At 44.7% G+C, this 19,414-nt stretch overlaps 1 protein-coding gene across 1 annotated transcript in view; it reads right to left on the bottom strand.

Annotated features, from left to right (window-relative positions):
* Positions 1-19,414, bottom strand: part of Tbcd (tubulin folding cofactor D) — a 149,072-nt gene that overhangs the window by 47,068 nt on the left and 82,590 nt on the right. Inside the window, exons 14-17 of the mRNA XM_040750229.1 lie at positions 18,179-18,335; positions 9,736-9,793; positions 2,674-2,703; positions 786-871 (exon numbers count right to left, since the gene is read on the bottom strand). Of these exons, the coding sequence (XP_040606163.1) occupies positions 786-871; positions 2,674-2,703; positions 9,736-9,793; positions 18,179-18,335 (331 nt within the window). The remainder of the gene's footprint in view (positions 1-785; positions 872-2,673; positions 2,704-9,735; positions 9,794-18,178; positions 18,336-19,414) is intronic.

Genomic DNA, 19,414 nt, shown 5'->3' with positions numbered 1-19,414 from the left:
GGCTGGTTATGGAGACGTGTAACTTCTGCATGGTCTGCACAGCAGGGCTGTTAAGAAATCTACCCCCAGGGTATAAAATAGTCAGTAACTTTAAAAAAAATGTACTTGGCATGTTTCTCCCAATTCACAATAACTAATCTACCTCATAAAGCATTACCTTTTCACTTTAGTATTACAGTGGGAAACTACTCCCTAGTACTTAAGTTATATAAGTAAAAATAACTTCATGTGGTTTCTGAAAACAGCAGTTAAGGGTTTGAATATTCCTTGACCTGATTTCTCAATTATCTTTCTTATTGATCTGACAATCAGATAATTTCAACTTGGACACACTATTTTTTTGAAACAGGAATTACACAGTCACTTAGAATCCAAAATGTCATTTTGAAAGACCGGTACATTTGTGACATCTGGTGGGAAAGCTGTCACACAGAAGGACATACACAGCTGTGCTTGTGGATACTCACTGTATGCTACCAAGGTCTGCAGAACAGCACCAACCTAAGATGACAACAAGGAGGTGAAGACTGATGACCAGAGACGTGACGGTCTAGTCACCACACTGAAGTGCAAGGAGGTACCTTCTACGGCGCATACCGTAGAGCATAAAGTCGGTATGAGAACAGTTTCAGTAACTGTTCCCACTTCGGTTTCCCCGTTCTACAACATGAGTTGTATTCACACCAAGTAGACCACAATATAAAGGAGGAAATGGTAGAAGCCGATGTTTGACACCCAAGACAAAGAGACTAAACTACAGTTACGTTACACACATTAAAACTTACCTTATAACCAGGAAACAGTTAGATATGTTACCAACTGCAAAATAGTCTGCTGTAGTCAAAATATCAATTCCATGAGGGAAAGTACCCTAAAAAAAAAAAAGTAAAAGTGAAGAAAAAAGAGAAGGTAAGAAATGGCATCTGAAATCAGAGGGCAGCCGAAGCTGAGCCATGTGGCTCATGGAATGCCCAGCTGGTATGTTCATGCTGCCTGGCCAGAGGCTGTACTGTTTCCAACTTCAAATGCTATGAAAGTCCTTTCTTTAGAAACACAATGGGTTTCAACAGTGCTGACTGTTGGAGCTTGGTCCCCCTTTCCGGTCACAAAGACAACAGCACAGCCCTCAATTCCAAAGCCTGTTGGAGCAGGAAGGCCAATGGAAGGCAGGCAAGCCCGTGGCTGGCTTTGAAACCTGGACTAGGGCCTACACCTCACTAGTTGAGATAAGGATGAATGAGAGAAACAACCACTCTCAGGGCTAATAGCCAACCTCTCAGAGCATCAAGGAAAGAAGCCATCGGTCCCCCAAACTCAAAAACAAGAAGAAGGTCCTCTATTCTCACTCACCAAGAATACTCCTACTGGAGCCTCAGCCCTAAAATCATCACAGTATTGGTATTCTCTAATATTATCATTTGTGGTAAAAAAAATTATAATCCTAACCTGCAAAGATCCTACAGGCTACAGGAAGGGAACAGAGCACACATACACACACACACACACACAAGACCTACACACAAGACCTACATCTCCAGCAGGCCAACCCAAGGGAAGGAGTCAGCGGAGGTGGGGGGGGGGGGAAGAGTCAGCCCTGTTATTTCCTGGACTACTCCCAGTATCCTCTACTGCAAACTTAGGGCTTCAGACAGTATTCTTGCCCCACCTCCCCAAGCCCCATCACCTTTCACACAGCCTATTCTGCACACCATTGTAGGGCTTGGCCATCCTTTTACCTTCCTCACTTGTAACATTAACAAGCACCCAGGCCACCTTCTATCATGAAACACTAGAGAAATCATTCTTAGCAGGTTTCTCTCAGGGACTCTCCTCCTCCCTGTTCAGATTCATCTTGGTAGCAGCCACTTTTCCCAGCTCCTAACCCAGTAGATCTCAGCCTTCTTAATGCTTCAACCCTTTAATACAGTTCCTCATGTTGTGATGACCCCCAATCATAAAATTCATTGCTACTTCACATTTGCTACTGTTGTGACTTGTATGTAAATATCTATGTTTTCTAATGGTCTTAGGTAAGCCCTGTGAAAGAGTAATTCAACAACGCCCAAGGGGTTGAGAACCACTGCTCTAGTCCCCTCTTCAGCTTCCTGTTAGACTGACCATACACTCCAGTGTGCCAGAATCTTACACATGAGTGACTCTAAACCCTACTTTTATGGCCTGTGATGAGTGTCAAGACTCACAGGCATGGCTTAGGCAGCCACAAGCACAGCTACACCACCAGTGAATATCAAGAGCAGCTGTGTGGTCAAGGCTTTTGGAAGGTGAGGCCAGAACTTATTCCAAAGAACCCAGCCTCCAAATAAATCACAAGCTAGGGAAAGGCCAAGGCCTATAGGATCCAAGGACTCACCAGGACATGACTCTTGGTACCTGGCACATATACAGCCCCCACAGCAGTAGGAGAGGCAAGATCCTAACCTGCACAAAACACTCATACAGGGTCTCCTAAAGACACCTGGGAATCAGTGCTCCCTGGTCACATTATGGTGGGTCTGGGATCAGAACTGCCGTGTTTATTAGCTTACTCTGAAGTGAGGCTTATTCATTACCCACACCCAACAGTACAAGAAGATATGAAACCAAAGCTGTCAAGATTCCCACCTCTAAGCCTACAGGAAGTTTCAGAAATTAAGATTTATAAAGTGGCCATACCTGTCTCCCCACGTTCTCCTGGAAGGCAGCCTAAGGAGCAAAAAGAACAAACAGAGCAGGTGAGCGAGGTTTGCTTCTGCTAAACATCAGAAGATAAATTCAAAACAAACACAGCGCAGTGTAAATGACCCATGGCTTTACTTTTTAAATAAAAGTCCTCTTTGTTGGCTGATCAGAGCCCCGAGGGTGGTTTGTCACTGTTTTTATGTCCTGGTACTATTTAAAACCACAGTTCAAGAATTCCATTTATAAAATCAGATACAACCTGAGAGTGGTCTTTCACTGGAAATACATCTTCATGCTAACACCCCAAGGAAGGTCCCAGAATACAACTCTGAGAACAAACTACATCAGTAAGTAGCAGAGCTGCCTCCTAGAGGCACATAACTGTCTCCAGCCAACTCCCTGAACTACCTAAGTCCTACACGCCAGGCACAAAATCAGGGCTGAAAATATCCCATGTGAACTTGAACAAAATTAAGTACTTCTAGGTAAACCTTGTGCAGGTGACTCTTCTTTCTTCAGTGACTTTTCCTGTCTCTCACACCGTCCTACCTAGGACTGTATGAACAAAGTGAGAATGAAACCTCATGCTCAGTTTATTACCCAGTGGGGTTTCAAACTTTCCCCAAGGCAACCAAAGCTGAGTTCCAACCAGGATGAGAGACAGCTGTAGACACAAGCTTCATGTGGAATTGGAGTAAAGTTATACATAACTATGCAACATGCACCATCCTGGCAAGCAGAGGTGTGAACAGACACAGGGAGAGGGCAGTGGTGGCAGAAGAAACACCCCTTACCAAAGCAGACATTCCCACGTGAGTTGGGGAGTTGAGAGCAAGCATAGATGTGCAGAAAGAGAGCAAACTGAGTCACAGGACTCCAAGATCTGTGTATCAACCCCACAGGACTGGTAAACACCAAGACAGAAATGTGGGGCATCTCCAGGATAGAGCCTCATGGCAGGGCAGAGTTACTAGGTGACTGGTCTTCACGTGCTTCTAAAATGGGGTAAATGAGATGCCTTTGCTGCTTGCCATTTTGTAACTACCCACCCCCCTTAAGATTTACTTTTTCTTTGTCTATCTGAGTATTTCATCTAGTAAGACAAGACCACATGGAGATACACAGATTAATAGAAATGGGTTAATAATTAGGAGAGGGCTGGCTAGTAAGAAGTCTAAGTCAATGACTACACAATTGTAACTGATATTAAGTCTCAGAGTGGTCATTTCATTAAGAGGCGGTGGGACCCAGACAGTCCAGTAGGACCAGGATAAATGGAGAAAATCACCTTCGGCACGTATCAAATACATGTCTAGTGCCCAGGGAGATTAGAAATTGGATCCCTTTACTGTTATTAGAGATGGCTGTGAGCAACCATGTGGGTGCTGAGAATCAAACTGGGGTTTTCTGAAAAACAGCTATTGCTCCAGCTCCTTGAAGTCAATTCTTTTTTTGTTGTTGTTTCATTTTGTTTTGTGAAACAGTGTTTCTCTGTGTTGTCCTGGCTGTTCTGGAACTCCCTCTATAGACCAGAGCTGGCCTCAAACAAACTCAGAGATTAAAGGTGAGCCCCACCATTGTCTGGCCCTTGCAGTCAATAAGGAAAGAAAGGAGGGAGAGAAGGAGGGAGAGAAGGAGGGAGAGAAGGAGGGAGAGAAGGAGGGAGGGAGGGAGACCAAAGAAAGGTGCTATAAACGGATACAATGTGAACTTAAATATAATCAGGGTCATGTTCAAACAAAGTTAAAAGCTAATACAAGATATATGTTGAAAAAAATCTTGAAAATAAGAGGTTAGGGGATCACCCAACACAATATGAAAACAGACCACATGAACCTCACTACAGAACATGCTACCACCATGTTGAATGCTGGGAACAGGGTCAAGTGGTTAGCAGCCTTTATACTGAAAGCACACACCAAAGACATAGATAAACAAGACTGAAACTTCAATCAAATAGAAGACTCCTGTGAGGAGGATGAAAACAACCTTAGACTAGGGATTCACAACACACATCCAATATAAAGGACAAATACCTAGAATGCATAAAGACCTCTCAAAACTCAACAATAAAAACTATCAAATCATAAATAACTAAGATTTGAAGAGACACAACTTACTCAGGAGGACACAGACAGCAAATGAGCATCTCGAACAGCCTCAGCATCATCAGAGAAAAGGAAACTAAAACCACACACACACACCAACAAGACTAAAACAGAACAGTGACCAGGAAGAAACCGGGCAACCTTGCCACATCTCAGCAGAGATGAGAACCATTATAGTACAGCCACCTTGGGGAACAGTTAGCAGCACCTGGAAGAAAGGACCCAGAAACTGTACTCTAGGCATATACCCTAAGAAACAGAAACTATGACATCCTGTTTCCTGTGAGCCCTTGGGTCAAGTTTTGCAGCCATCGTAAAGATCTCTGCCATGTTGGGAGGACTCCTTGTGTTTTTTGCATCAACTCGTGGTTTTCTTAACGTAACTGCATCCTGTGTCTTATACTGGGTTGAGGTTAAAGTGATACATTCTGTTGGCATGAGAGACCTGCCACTTCAAGCCTATGAACTCTCCCTATGATACAGCTATCCTGTCCCCTACAGGGATCAAGACGTATTTGTGTTCTTTTATCTTCTAAATAGCTGTGGAATCAGGGTCCATGAATTGCCACATGGTATAGTCACTGAAAGTTCAATCATGTATGCTCCAGTGCAACTAGGTGTCACTTTACACTATCCAACATCTTGCTTCATTCCAAAGAACACTTCACTCTTGTTGAGCCAGAAAATTTCTCTTTCAGTTCACTATGGGAATGTAGCTAAAAATTCTGAAAGGAGTTACAACCGTGTAACCTTAAAGTAATGGCTTAATGCGGATTTCACTGCTTCTTCAGAATGGAACTAATAATGCCCATGATTACCATTCTTCACCCTTTTCAGTGGGACATTTTTTTTACAAGAAATTTGTCATGTTGTTTACATATAAGAATAATTTCAGAACCTGGAAGCAATCTAGATGTCCTTCAAACAAAGAATGGATAAGGAAAATGTGGTACATTGACACAATGGAGTACTACTATTCAGCAGGAAAAAAAAAACAATGAAATCTTGAAATTCGCAGGCAAATGGATGGAACTAGAAGAAACCATCGTGGATGAGGTAACAAAGACATAGAAAGAAAAATATGGTATGTACTCACTCATGAATAGATATTAGACATAGAGCAAAGGATAACCAGCCTACAACCCACAACCCCAGAGAAGGTAGGAAACAAGGAGGACCCTAAGAGAGACATACATGGACTCCCAGAGAATGGGAAAAGGACAAGATCTCCTAAGCCTCGGCAATGTGGTGATACACAGATTAGTAAAAATGAGATAATTTAATTGAGTTAGTCAATAATATGGCTGAGCCATTGGTTAAGCAATTATAATTAATATTAAGCCTCAGAGTGTTATTTTATAAGCGAATGCAGGACAGGTGAGATGCATAAAAGCTATCAACTATACATAACCTATGATGTTACCCAGCAGAAGCAGGGAAAAGGGTAAGCAGATTTTACTACACTCTCATAACAACGTGAATCTCAATAATCTCAATAATGTCAAAATAAAACACAAAAAATAAATTAGAATGAAATATCAAATGAAATAATGAAAACATTGAAAGCTTGCAACTACTGCTTCTCTCCTCTCTCCTCCACCCACCCTCCCTGTCTCCCTCTCCTCTCCATTCTTCATCCCAAGCTTCCCACAAGAGCCACACCCATTTCCTATCCTCGGGAAACGGAACAGGCCTTTTCACAAAGTCAGCACATCTAGCCTACTGGATACTATCTAGCAATACCTGGAATAGTTAGCAACTTGTAACTAATCCTTCCCAACAAGCAATGCCAGGACGGCCCTGTTCAGCCCCTGAATGTTGACCACCATAAAGAGCCAGCAACATGAAGTTTTAATGAGTTTCCAAAACAATGGCCCTATTTCCTCAAAGCACTGTGGTCACCAGACAAGGGACCCAGGAAGAGGGGATGGGTCAACCAACAACAGCTGAAAGGTAAGGCCAAGAACTGGCACCGTCTGGGCACTTCACTGTTCACACCTCCCAGATTTGGGCCAGGTAAACAGACATGTCACACACTAAGAAAGAAAAACCCTGGAGAGGTGTCAGTCAAGAGGCCGAAGAGTCTACCTAAAGCAGCAGCTGCCTGAAGAAGTGGTGTCCTGGCAAGATGCTCTTGGTTCACTCAGAACACTATGTCTTCAAATGGCCTCAGACGGAGAAATCCCTCATTTTCTGCATTTGAATCCTACAGTCTACTATGTAAACAGTGCTGAACTCAAAAGGAACACAAGAATTTCTTACTAGTTTAATAGGGTTTTGACTTCAGGTTAAAAAAGACAAACAGATTCATCCCAGGTCACATAAAGTCACAGGGCTATGATTTTATTATTGCTTCCCATAAATATGTCTTAGGTTACAGAAAACATAATAATATATAGTACAGATTTAGTTTAAAATTTTATTATAATCAGACTTGCAGTTACTGACTATCAGCTAACTATGAGAGTAAGACTGCTAAGGTCTCCCAAGAAATCACTGGGCTCCTATTAATACTGCAGATAAAATGGAATCCCTCTGGGGCTGCCGACAATTTTAAAGGACTCTGGGCAGGGTGTTTACATCCTGGCTTCTTCTTGGTGCAGATGTAGGCAGAAAGCCAACAGCAACCACAAAAGACCACAGGCATCCTGAGCCAGCAAGACCTCAAAAGTCACCTGACCAGAATACCAGAAGCATGACTAACCCCTTGGCTGAGATCCTATGATCCAGCACTGGAACAGCTGGGCTTCTAAGCCCTCCGTAGTAGGTCTTCACATTTGAGTACCCAATACACTGGCTACTATGCCAAACACATGGCTGAGGCAGCAGTGAGTATATAGGAACTAGAAACTCAGGATCTGAGTGCAAATCTGCTGCAGTACAGTCAGAGGCCAGCAGTCAAGTAACAGACAGAAACTCCATCACTTGTGACAGGCAAGTGAACAAGACAGGGACCACTGTGATAGAGAAGATGAAATCAATTGAAGCCTTTGATAACACCAAATCACCTCACTTAACAACATAGAAGGCTCATCTTGAGAAACAAGAAAGACGGGCAGATCTGTAGTAAGTAAAAGCAACTGAAAATAGTGGAACTGTTTTCAAAAACAAAAAAAATGACTAGATAGATTCTTTAAGACAAATACTACCAAATAAAATAGAAAAACATCAATCTCGTAAAAAAACAAAACAAAAAAACCTATGGTACAAAATAAAAGAAAAATACTTCTACACCCTCACTGGTGCTAGTTCATCTTCAGTTCAACTGCACAGACAAAAATACCTGAACAAAAGACTAATAGCCCTCATGAACAGGTTCTGAAATTCCATTCCTGAGACTCCTCTCCATCCTGCTGTGAGGCCTGGTTCCTATGCCCACAGAACTGCAAACTCAATCACAGTCCTCTCAGAGTTTGGATATCTTATTGGCACTAACAAACCCCACCGGTATACCGTTACCCTGTCCTTTCTCTCGGTCTCAGAGCAGTTGCAGTAGTGTATCACCGGCAGTCTGTGCCTATGACCAGCTGAAACAAGGATGTGAAGTCTCTGTGCTCAAACCATGGGAACTCCTAACTCCCAATTCCACAGAGCTCACAGCTAGCTGCAAGTTTCACCTTACAGCTCTCTCAGAGGCTTCCCCTACATTCCTGAGCACCCCAAATGTGTTCAACTGCTGGCCTGCCTATGAGAGGGAGATTCAGCCACAGACTGCTAAGACATCACAGCACTCCTGACAGAGCCTGGTTTATCATCTGAGGTCCCCCCCAGCACTCACGGACCTGGCCTCAGCTACTGATCACAGCAGTCGGCTAGCTACATGTGGAGTCAGCAAAAGCTGCAACATCCCCACGCAGGCAACCCTAGAAAAACATTTTAGTCTCTTCCTCTTGTAAAATATGAGACTCATCATTGGCCCTAGCCAACATTTCTATTCACACACAGAGCTACTCAGGCTCCTTCTATACAAACCGATCCCAAAAGCTGGATCTCAGGTAACCTGGGTAACTGAGTTCAAAACACAAGGCCCACAGGCAGCTGTAAGGCCAAAGCTCACCCAGGAGGATCCACTCAAATGTGGCCAGAAATGCAGAGTTAACCACAGCTTAGTAACAGCTCCTCCTAGAGCACAAGGCCTCCAGTGTCCCATCCTGCCATCCCTGGACCAGCCCTGCCATGCCATTTAGAGTCACAGAATAAATTTCTCCTCCTCTGAAAGAGCTTGAGCTACCCTGAACTTGGTCTCATTACTGACCAGAAACCTATTCACCTGTACTTGTTCAAGATGTTTCACCACAGATGACTGTGGCTCTCTCAGCAGCATTGGATGGAGGCTTTGGACCTTGACTTTCCCAAAATTCCCACAGTAAATGCCCTACCATAATGACTGCTTTACTCAGCTCTTTCATCCGATCTCTGTAGTGATACACTGTTTATGATTTAATAAGGCTTGCCTGGGGATCAGAATGCAAAGCTAACCATACTAGTTAACTATAGATGCCAGGCAGCGGTGGTACATGCCTTTAATCCCAGGACTCAGGAGACAGAGGCATATGGATCTCTATGAGTTCAAAACCACTCTGGGCTACACAAGAGTGAATCAGTCTAAAAGAGAAACAGAGCTCACACCTTTAATCCCAGCACTAGAGAGGTATATAACGAAGAAGCAAAGGGTCTCATATGAGATTCAGTTTCCAGTCACAGGGAAGACAGGGTCTCCATTTCAGCTTTGGTAGAGGTAGGAGCTACTGGCTGACTGCTTTGCTTTTCTAATCTTCAGCTTGAACCCCAATATCTGCCTGTGGGTTTTTATCATTTGTGCTACAGATCTCCTTTGCTGCCATGGGGAATAGGTTTTCCAGGGAGACAGAGGCCCACATACAGAACATTAGCAAGAGTTACACCCCCACCTCCAGGTAAGGAATGTACTGGGGACAATGAAACTTACAGATGCTGCTCTTCTGCAGTTCACATTTCGGTCAAATATGGCAGCAATGATCAGTGCACTATAAAAACAAGGAAAATGATTAATTAAAATGAAATATGCAAGGTCTGGGAAAATAACTCAGTCGGTAAACTGCTTGTCTTGCATGAGATACGTCATAAAAAATGTTGGTGAGGTGGTGCATGCTAGTAATCCCAGGGCCGGGGATGTAGACAGGAGGATCTCTGGGACTGCTGCCCAGCCAGTCTTGCCTAGTGGCCAACAGGAAACCCTTTCTCAGGAGGTAGACAGAGTTCCTGATAATGATACCCAAAGCTGTGCCCAGACCATGTGACATCCTCCCACCGTTCACTCACTTGCTGTCAAAGATGCTCAATGCAGGATGCTCAAGGTTCCTAGAAGCTACAACACATTTAAGGGACCTCTAAGGTATCAAGCATTATATCCCCAACCCTAACATGCCCTTAGATGGTGTGCCCCCTGAGCCTCTAGTGTCTCGGAGAAAAATGTCTTTGGCCTACTAGGATCACATGTACTCAACAAAATGCGAAGACAATGGTGCTAGAGGATGAGAACTGGTAGCATACAAATGGTCACAAGTGGGCGGCTAACACCAACACTCCTAGACCACGGCTGCTTATGCCTTCCAAACCACATTGAACAGCAAGAGCTCTATGCACCCTGCAGGTAGCTGTCCCCTGGAAGTGCCCAAACATATGGTTTCAACAATGCCGACGGGTTCAACCCAGGGTGAGGCATGATAGATCATGCATTCTCTATATCTGGGGTTGAGAGATACGAGACATGATGAGGATTAGATGAGGTCAGCAGGATAGAGACCAAGACTGGATCCTTGGGGTTTTACAAGGAGACATATCCCATACTCTGCTCCCTTTTAAGGTGGTACTCCTGCTGCCTCAGGACTCTGCTGGCAAGAAGGCCACTACTACATACAGCCTCTTGACCTTGGACCCAAACCACAAGTCAAAATAAGCTTTTTTTTTTTTTTAAACAAAGTAGTATCCTTCAAGTATTTGATATAGTAATGAGTAACTTGCTAACAGGCGGTCAACAGGTTATATCAGTCACCATAGAAACACCACATGGAAGGCAGCTGTTAAAACTTTTTCTACATGCAGAAATAGTTAACACTACACCAACCCAACTACTTCCAGCTCTCACGACACTCAACAGACTTTAACTAAGTCTTTTTCTTATATACCAAACGTCAGTACTGTCAGATTCTAGAGAGTCCTTGCTCCTCCCCATCTCATGTCTCTCATCTCTCCTGCATCTACCAGTTACTGCTATGGGCCCCATCCTCAATGGGAACACTTCCCAGGGAAGCATTTCCCTATCTGGGATTTCTCTCCTTGGTCCCTACATCCCTTGGAGCCCCAGGGATGTTCTCAGGAAACAGCAAGGTGTAAGACCTTGGTGAGGTCTGCATGGAGCAGCTTGTGTGTGTTCAGTGTCAGAGACCAAGAGGAACCGTGGCCAGCATTTTCGCTGCCTAGAGAAAAACAGTTGAAACATTCCTGTGCTCTGAGGAGCAGGGTAGCTGGGGCTTTTGTGAGCACACAGAGCTGTCAGAGTAATTGTGGAAAGGATGGCCACATAAGTAAAGTAGGTGGCCAGGCCTGCTGCAGCTGCCTTCCCACTGGCCATGGTCCCCATGGGAGGAGCTACTCCTCGGGACTTCTTGTGTTGATTCTGAGCACTGGAGAGATGCCTACGGATACATGCATGTAGCATCCCTCAGCTTCCCACACACCTGAGAAGGACAAGAGGAGTTGGGAGAGGGCCCCAGTAGGGGCTACCCTAATTACCACCTTATCAGGTCTTATCTGCAGCTGTAAAGTCACTCAGTAACCTGTGGAAAGCATTTTAGGAAAAAAGGTGATTTGGACAGAGCCCTATCCTTAGGAGGAAGAAAGTATAACATTGAAACTAATGCTGGACTCAGCCTCTTGTACAGCTTTGGTTTTGTTATCACCATAGCTGGCTGAGGCAGCCTGTATGCCATTTGGGGTTTTCCTCATTCCCACGCCCAGTGCCTGGATGGATAGAATGCGTAGAGGGCTATGGAAAGAACAACTTTATTTTCTGAATGGCCCGGCTCCTCTGGAATGAACACTGGGTTGAAATTGGACTTTGATCAGCTTGCCTGGGTGGGGTAGGATGTCTGCAGATAGGCACCCTCAGAGCAGATCAGAAGACACTTAACTGGGGACTTAGCAGGTCAGTTAAAATGGACCGTATCCATGACTTTGGAGAGGACAAAGCTGTCTGGAGATGGTTTCAGGTGTTGTCTATGTTCATTCACTCTTCTTTAGTCAGTGTTCCATGTCTTAACATAGTAGTTGAGCCAAATGCATGAACAGGAAACTCTAAGAATTCAGTGCTGCATAACCTTTCAGTATTATCAACTGTGGCCTACATTTCCTCTAGGCAGACATTAAAGGAAAGCAGAAATTTTTACTTTCTATTCCTAGAAAATGTGGTTTTAAAAAGCAAAGCTCTAATACAGAACAGTACTTAAATTTCCATTCTAAAAGCATATTTAGAATAAATGCCCAATATACTCCTTAAAAAATAGAATATCTTCTACTTATTTTTGACGATTTCATATATTTATACAATGTATCTTGAGCATATCTACCCACAACTCTGCCATCCCACTCCCCTGGCAACCCCAACAGGTCTCCCTCCCAAGCCCTCTTCTTTTTCTGCTTCATTCATAACTTTGGGGGGGGGGATTGTTTGTTTGTTTGTGCATGTGGTGTTTTTTGTTTGTTTGTTTGTTTTGAGACAGGGTTTCTCTGTATTGTTTTGGAGTCTGTCCTGGAACTCGATCTGTAGACCATGCTGGCCTCGAACTCACAGAGATCTGCCTGCCTGTGCCCCACCAACACCTGGCTCATTCATAAGTTTTCTTTCTTTAGTCCAGGTTAGTCTCCAGCCTTAGCCTCTCAAGTACTAAGATTATAGGCATGAGTCAGGACTTACAGGGTTTCATCACACTTCAGAGATTATACTGAGGTTAAGTGTAACAATACTTGGGAAACACTGCTTTTTAAGTAACAGTAAGCTTCAAGTTAATTAAAATAAATCTACACACACTTATGAGTATAACAGGTTTTTAAACAGTTTCAATTTGGGCTGAATTTCAATTTTTAACTTTCTATTCTTTTTTTCTTTCTTTTTTTTTTTTTAGTGTGTTTATGTGTCCGTGTACCACATGTGTGCTAAGCCAGAGGATGCCAGACAGAGGATTCAGATTCCCTAGAATTAGAGTTACAGACAGTTGTGAGCTACCATGTGAAGGCTGAGAATTGAGCCAAGCCCTCTAAAGAGCAACCCGTACTTTTTTTTTACCCACTGAGTCCTCTCTCCAGCTCCAGACTACCTTAAAACTATTTTCCTGCACTTGGGAGGCAGAGCAGGCAGATCTCTGTGAGTTCGAGGCCAGCCTGGTCTACAGAGCTAATTCCAGGACAGCCTCCAAAACAATACAGAGAAACCCTGTCTCAAAAAACCAAAAAGAAGAAGAAGAAGAAGAAGAAGAAGAAGAAGAAGAAGAAGAAGAAGAAGAAGAAGAAGAAGAAGAAGAAGAAGAAAAACTATTTTCCTACATTCACAACAAGACTGGATTATTTAAAAATACAAATATGTTTTAAATGCAAAGGGGTTTAATGACATTAGTCAAACAGAAGTAGAAAAGCGTATTCCTAAATCACTGCTCTCATTCGTACTAACCTTCACCTGGTCCTTAATCACCCTCAGCAGGATGACCCTGTGTGAATTCCACTCCTCTCACTTCAGAGAAAACCTCAAGGAGCAACACCTGGCACCCACAGTGAAAGCCACTATCTGAAGAGAGGTGCTTGTGGGTGTGTCCACCGGCCTTGATCTCTGGGAAAGCTGTGTGATAGCTCACCAGGATTTACCAACACAGAAGGAATACTGTTTTTGGTATAAGCCAAGGGAAAGTGACATGCCTCGGCCTGCTTCTCTCCGTCCCCAGTCTTACACCTCACTTCAGCAAGTGTAGTATAACATTCACCCAAAACTCATTTTTTTCATTTGTATGATACTATGTAGCGCTCAAAGGCAAGCATAATTGCTTCTACATGGAAAACAATAGCACTGCCATTCTGAAGTAATTTTTAAAAGAGAAGACTAATAGCTCACTGTCCATCTATGGTTTTTTTAAGTTGCAAATCCCATTAAAATATAAACCCTGCATTTTACTAATTTCCCTAAGCCATAAACAGAACCATATACTTTGGGGTCACAGCTAAGCAGCACAAAGTTGGGCCTGGCAGACCAAGACTGTCTCGGATGGCTGGCCTCCCCACAACAGGAGTCTTCCCTTCTCTGGATGGCTGGGCCATTCAGAGAGGCTGAGAAGAACAAGACATAGCTTTGAGCAATGCTTGCTATTTCCTGATTTTTTTTTTCTTTTTCCAGGACAATCTTGCCCTGGAGGAAGAGATCCTACAGAGCCAATCCCAGGCTGTTCACAGGCAGCCCACGCTGCCCTGCCGGTTTGCACAGTGGAGGTGAGAGTCAGGAGCTGCCCCTGGCACGGGCGGGCCTGTGCCTGGGCGGAGGGAACGTCAGCAGGAGCTCAGCTTACAAAAGAGTTTCAGGTGAGGAAATCACTAGAAGGTGACAGGCAGAGCACTCTGGCAGCTGCAGACAGGGTGCTTTCTTTTCTTTCCTGTAGACCAGACTTTGACATCTGCTTAGAAAGAATCATCTGGGTAACATACATCCAGCCATCACATTCCCACTTCACATCTGGCTGCCACTGCACTGCACTGGACTTTTCAGGAAGCCAGGTCAAAGCCAAAGAAAGACAGCTTTCAAAGTCAACCAAAAAGATAAAAGTCTTTCAAAAAGACAAAAATTGAGGGGGAAGAACGACTGACTGGCCCAGTTTCTTCAGCCAAAAGTTAGAAAAGGTTAGCGGCTGTCTCTGCATCAGGCACCGGGCCACAACAACAGAGCTCCTCAGATCACCTCCCTGATTCTTTCTGACAGATATTCCTATTTATTCTGGGATCTACATTTGGATCTCAACTCCACTTTTACAGGATAGACTGAGGAGTTTGTGAAAGTAAAGATACCAAGATTTTATCATGTGCCAGAATTAATGGTCTTAAAACCTGATAATTAAAAAGCATGGTCACTCATGACAAACCTCGCAAGCAGGTCTGCAGGGCACACCCGACCGATACTCAGACAGCACAGAGCTCCAGGCGGGAGGTAGTGCAGGCCCCAAGCTCACTGGCGCACCTGACTCACCAGGTGCCCTCCCCTACTAATGCCTCGAGTCAGATGGGCCAAGAAGGGCCAGGCGCAGGTTCCTCAGAACCTGTCCAACCGGCTAGAAACCTGCAGCAGCACAGATCCAAAGGGCACTGCTGCCTATCTGAGGCAGGTGCGGGCAAAGGGACCAGAGGAAGCCTTTTCAGAAGAAACTCCATAGCAGCTACCTCTGTCTGCTGACTACCAGCTCAGGAGAATCGGGAGGTTATGAAGAAGCGGGCTAGCAGCGCTGTAGGCCAGACAGCTGTAGTTTCCATGTGCAAAACACAGACATGAGCTCCCCAGCAACCCCTCAGGCTTTCCCACATGTCAGTAAGTCCAACCTCTTCAAACCCTCTCTGTAGGACCCACAAGAGTTTCTACAGACTACAGCTAGACATGTTTGCACAACAACTACTCCTTGGCCAGGAAAGTTAGGGTCATTCCAGAGATTGAGCTGTATGTACATAAAGTCAAGGCTACTTTTGTGCTCACCCAGAGTCCTAACAGAAGCAGCATTCTTCACACCACACCCAACATCTCAACCCAACAGGAAGAGGACCTCACATCTCCCCATGGAACACCCCACACTTAGAGCAAGCTCAATTCACATAAGTTCTGGGAAGACCATGCCGAGCTCAATCTGGGCCACCTTCTACAGTCTTTAGATGGTAAACATCATGCCCAAGAGAGTGTGCAAGGTCAACTCTGAGTGTTCATTTTTTTTTCTGAAAATGAAAATAGGATATGGTGAGTAGGAGATAGGTATAGAGCCAGGTGTGACCCTGGAACAACACTGGTGAACTGCCAGGAGTTTGTGTGCTCTGGTGTACAGTTGCCTTTTCTTCCCTGAGTAGGAAAGGACGACCATGTTCCTTCAGCAAGTACAGAAGCTCCTCACCATACTGCTCTATGTGTGAGGAAAGCTGCAGCTGGGAAAGACAGGACAGAGCCCAAAGACCCACCTGAAGCCCTCCTGAAGCCCTAATACCAAGTCAGGGCAGCCGACTTCAGAGCCACGTCAAGCCTATCAGACGTGTTTTTCAGAGACTGCTCCTGTCTTTTTACAAAATCCACCCAGAGATCAATCAGTGCTTGATCTTGTGATGCATGTTCTATAGCACTGAGTGAAAACAGGCACTCTGGTGGGAACTGTGTGACCCTGGCTTTTCACTCTGGACCAGGTGCCCCACAGGTCCTTCCAATCATGAGGAAGTCAGTGGGAACCTCTCATCTGTGTACCTCTTACCTTCAAAAGTAGCAACATGGTCTTGAATCCCCACATCTAATAAAAGAGAATGGGGAAATAGCCACACACTGCCTCTGACATGGCTGTATGCTCCCAAGCCAGCAGGCCAGCATCTATTCCCATCACTGTGTTCCCTCGGTCAGACCACCCGCCTTCCTACCTCCTGGATCAGGGGAAGTAGAAGGACATGGTATAGCATTCTGTAAGTTTGCTGCTCTCTGACCAAAACTGTTAAACTGAATGGAATCTGTAAGGATTGTTTTTACTTTGAATTAGGAAACAACTGCACATCAGAGCCAAGGTCCCTCCCAGTCCTTCACAATCTCCTGGCAGTTCATCAGTGCCATGTCAGGGTCACACCTGGCTCTATTCAATGCTCTATCTTCTTTACATCCTATGACTGCAGCTACCCACCTGATAGAGCCCTACGGAACTGAGCAAGACGCCATCAATCTAAAGAAGCTTCATGGCTCTGGGACAGGTGTGAACAGGAGAAAAACTTTTTTCTACTTATATACTTCCTGAAGGTGAGGACAAGAAAGCAGCTGCAAGAACCTCCTTCAAAGCCACATAAACAGCAGAGGATGGATCCATATGGCAGTGGAGTGGAGGTCACAGCCATGGATAGGGCCCAAAGCTCAGCAGAAACCACTGGACAGCTGGGCTCTTGTCAGCCAAGTCTACAAACAATAGCACAGCTCCCTGCATACGTCATGTTCCCTGTGAGTTGTACACCATCAGTACATGCTTATGCTCCATGAAATGAAACAGGTCCACAGAAGCTCCTTTCTGAGATCAGGTGGAATATTCTGGAGCTGTGCCTGTACGAGGTGAGCGGGTGAGTCTTACCATAGGGATATTCCAGGGAATCCTGGCTCACACTTCCAGAGTTCCGGAATATAGGAATATCTGCTTTTCCTGAGGCTGGTTTGATCTGTCCTGATTTCCTAAGTTGTGTGGCCAGTACACTTGTACCTCACCTTCCTTCAACAGCTTGTGATATAAACAGTACTGGAGAGCTCTGTGAGACAGGGAAGCATTCTTAGAAGTGGAGGGGCAGGTGCTGGGTCACCAGACTCTAGTAGCTCTGGCCAAGCAGGGGTAGGGTACCAGGTGTAGGGGTGGTAACTCTGGGTCTGTAGGCTCTTAGTAGGAGTTCACTGGCTTCTGGAGCTCCATGCCTCAGGTATAGTACCAGTGCTCTTCTGCCTGGCTTTTGGGAGTATTTTTTCCTTTCCCTTTGAAAGATTCAGAACAAATGGGTCCTCAGCATAAGTGTCTCTCCAGTTTTGTGCATCAATAGGTACATAACACTGGCAGGGAGTGGCAGTCACTTTCTTTGAGTTTGAACTTCGTTCTGTTTCTTTCTGAGGAGCCAAAGGAGTGTGCCAAGTAGCTCACTATGGTCATCATGGTGTGAATGTTGTAATGGGTCCTCTCTGTCTGAGGCTTGTCATGCTCAGTAGGGCAAGGCCCACAGCTTGATCTGTCCTTAGCACACTGTGGGACAGCTGCTAGTGGCTTCAGAGTCACTAGCAGCATGGGTTCCAGAGTATTCTAGTGACTGAGTCTTACTCTGTTCCCATGCATGTCATCTCTCTGAGGTGGGACCTGGAGTCCATTTGCTTCCCTGGACAGCGGTGCTTGGAACCCTTTCTCCCCCACCTAGTAGATCCTGTCCCATTCCATGAGATAAGGTAGTCTTTTCCAGTCTTGTCCACCTGTTAGAGAGGAGTGGTGAAGTCCAAGGATGCTGGTACTGGAAGCTAGTATAGAGAATGGCTTAACTGAGGACAAGAAGTTCAAGGCAGATGGTATGTTTGCCTGAGGTATATCTACCACATGGCATAATCACCCTTTAGCACAACCAGCAGGCTTTACCTTGAAATGGCAGTCACGAAAGGTGTCATCTCCTGAGGCTCATAGGCACGTGCAAAAGCCCAGCACACATAGCAGGCAGCATCCCTGACGTTGGCACCCACACTGCAGGCACCCCGCTTCTCCTCGTAGGTCAGTGCCTTCAGGATCACTGTGACAACTGGCAGAAGACAAAAACAATGAGCAACTGATGGCACATCGTGAGACAGGATCATTGACAGGCCAACAAGAGTCAAAATATGCTCAGAACAAAGCCCTGAAAGGAAAACAAGTTCACCAGCTCCAACGTAAAGAAGTAGTTTTTGAGTTTCCCAAGAATTACACAAAGAAATGACAGTTCTTCAAAACAATAACCACAGCTAGGCTCCCAAGTTTGTGGTCATACCAAGAGAGTGCAAAACTCAGAAGTTCACACCAGGATAGAAAGGATCATGTGTTTATGGGGAGTGATCATGATACCCACAAATGAAGCAGAAGGATGTAAAGCCATAGGACACCATACAAGTCTTGTCATCGCAAGACTTCAACAACCTCAGAGAAGGGAGGAGACACCATGGAGCCTGGACCAGAGAGGGGCCCTGAAAGTTCTAGGGTTGAGGAGGCAGACACAGAAAGCCAGTCCTAGTAGCCCTGTGCACACAGGACTGTCTGCTCATTTCACCATCTGAAGTGTATATAGTAACTGAGAGATAAAGGCACATGAATTCTTCTTCTGGTTCTAATGAAAATATACAACAAAGTAACTGATACACATTCACACACAGAGACAGTCACACACACACACACACACACACACACACACACACACGCACACAGGGTAGTTGATACAAGGAGGTGGGAGAATTTAAGATGTATGCAAGAATGATGGAACATTAAATTTATACTATCCCTGGGTATTTACTTGAAGGGCTCACAAAGATACTTGCTCATTAACGTTTTGTTTTGTTTTGTTTTGTTTTGTTTTGTTTTGTTTTGTTTTGTGTGAGACAGGGTCTCACTGCGTAGCTCTAGTTGGCCTGGAACTTACTACGTAGATCAGTTTAGGCTAGCCTTGAACTCTGCCTGCCTCAGCTTCCCAAGTGCTGGGATTAAAGGTGTGTGCCACCACGTCAGGCACATTCGAAATAGTGCTACTAAGTTATAGAACCAACCTAGGTATCCATCAGGAGAATGGATAAAGAAAATAAAGTATATCTAAACAATTAAGTTTTATTCTACCATATAAATAAGAACAAATCA

This window comes from Mesocricetus auratus, unplaced genomic scaffold, assembly GCF_017639785.1.
Source record: "Mesocricetus auratus isolate SY011 unplaced genomic scaffold, BCM_Maur_2.0 Super-Scaffold_100007, whole genome shotgun sequence".
Lineage (NCBI taxonomy): Eukaryota > Metazoa > Chordata > Mammalia > Rodentia > Cricetidae > Mesocricetus > Mesocricetus auratus.
The sequence above is the reverse complement of the archived record's forward strand: the minus strand, read 5'-3'. Positions and strand labels throughout refer to the sequence as shown.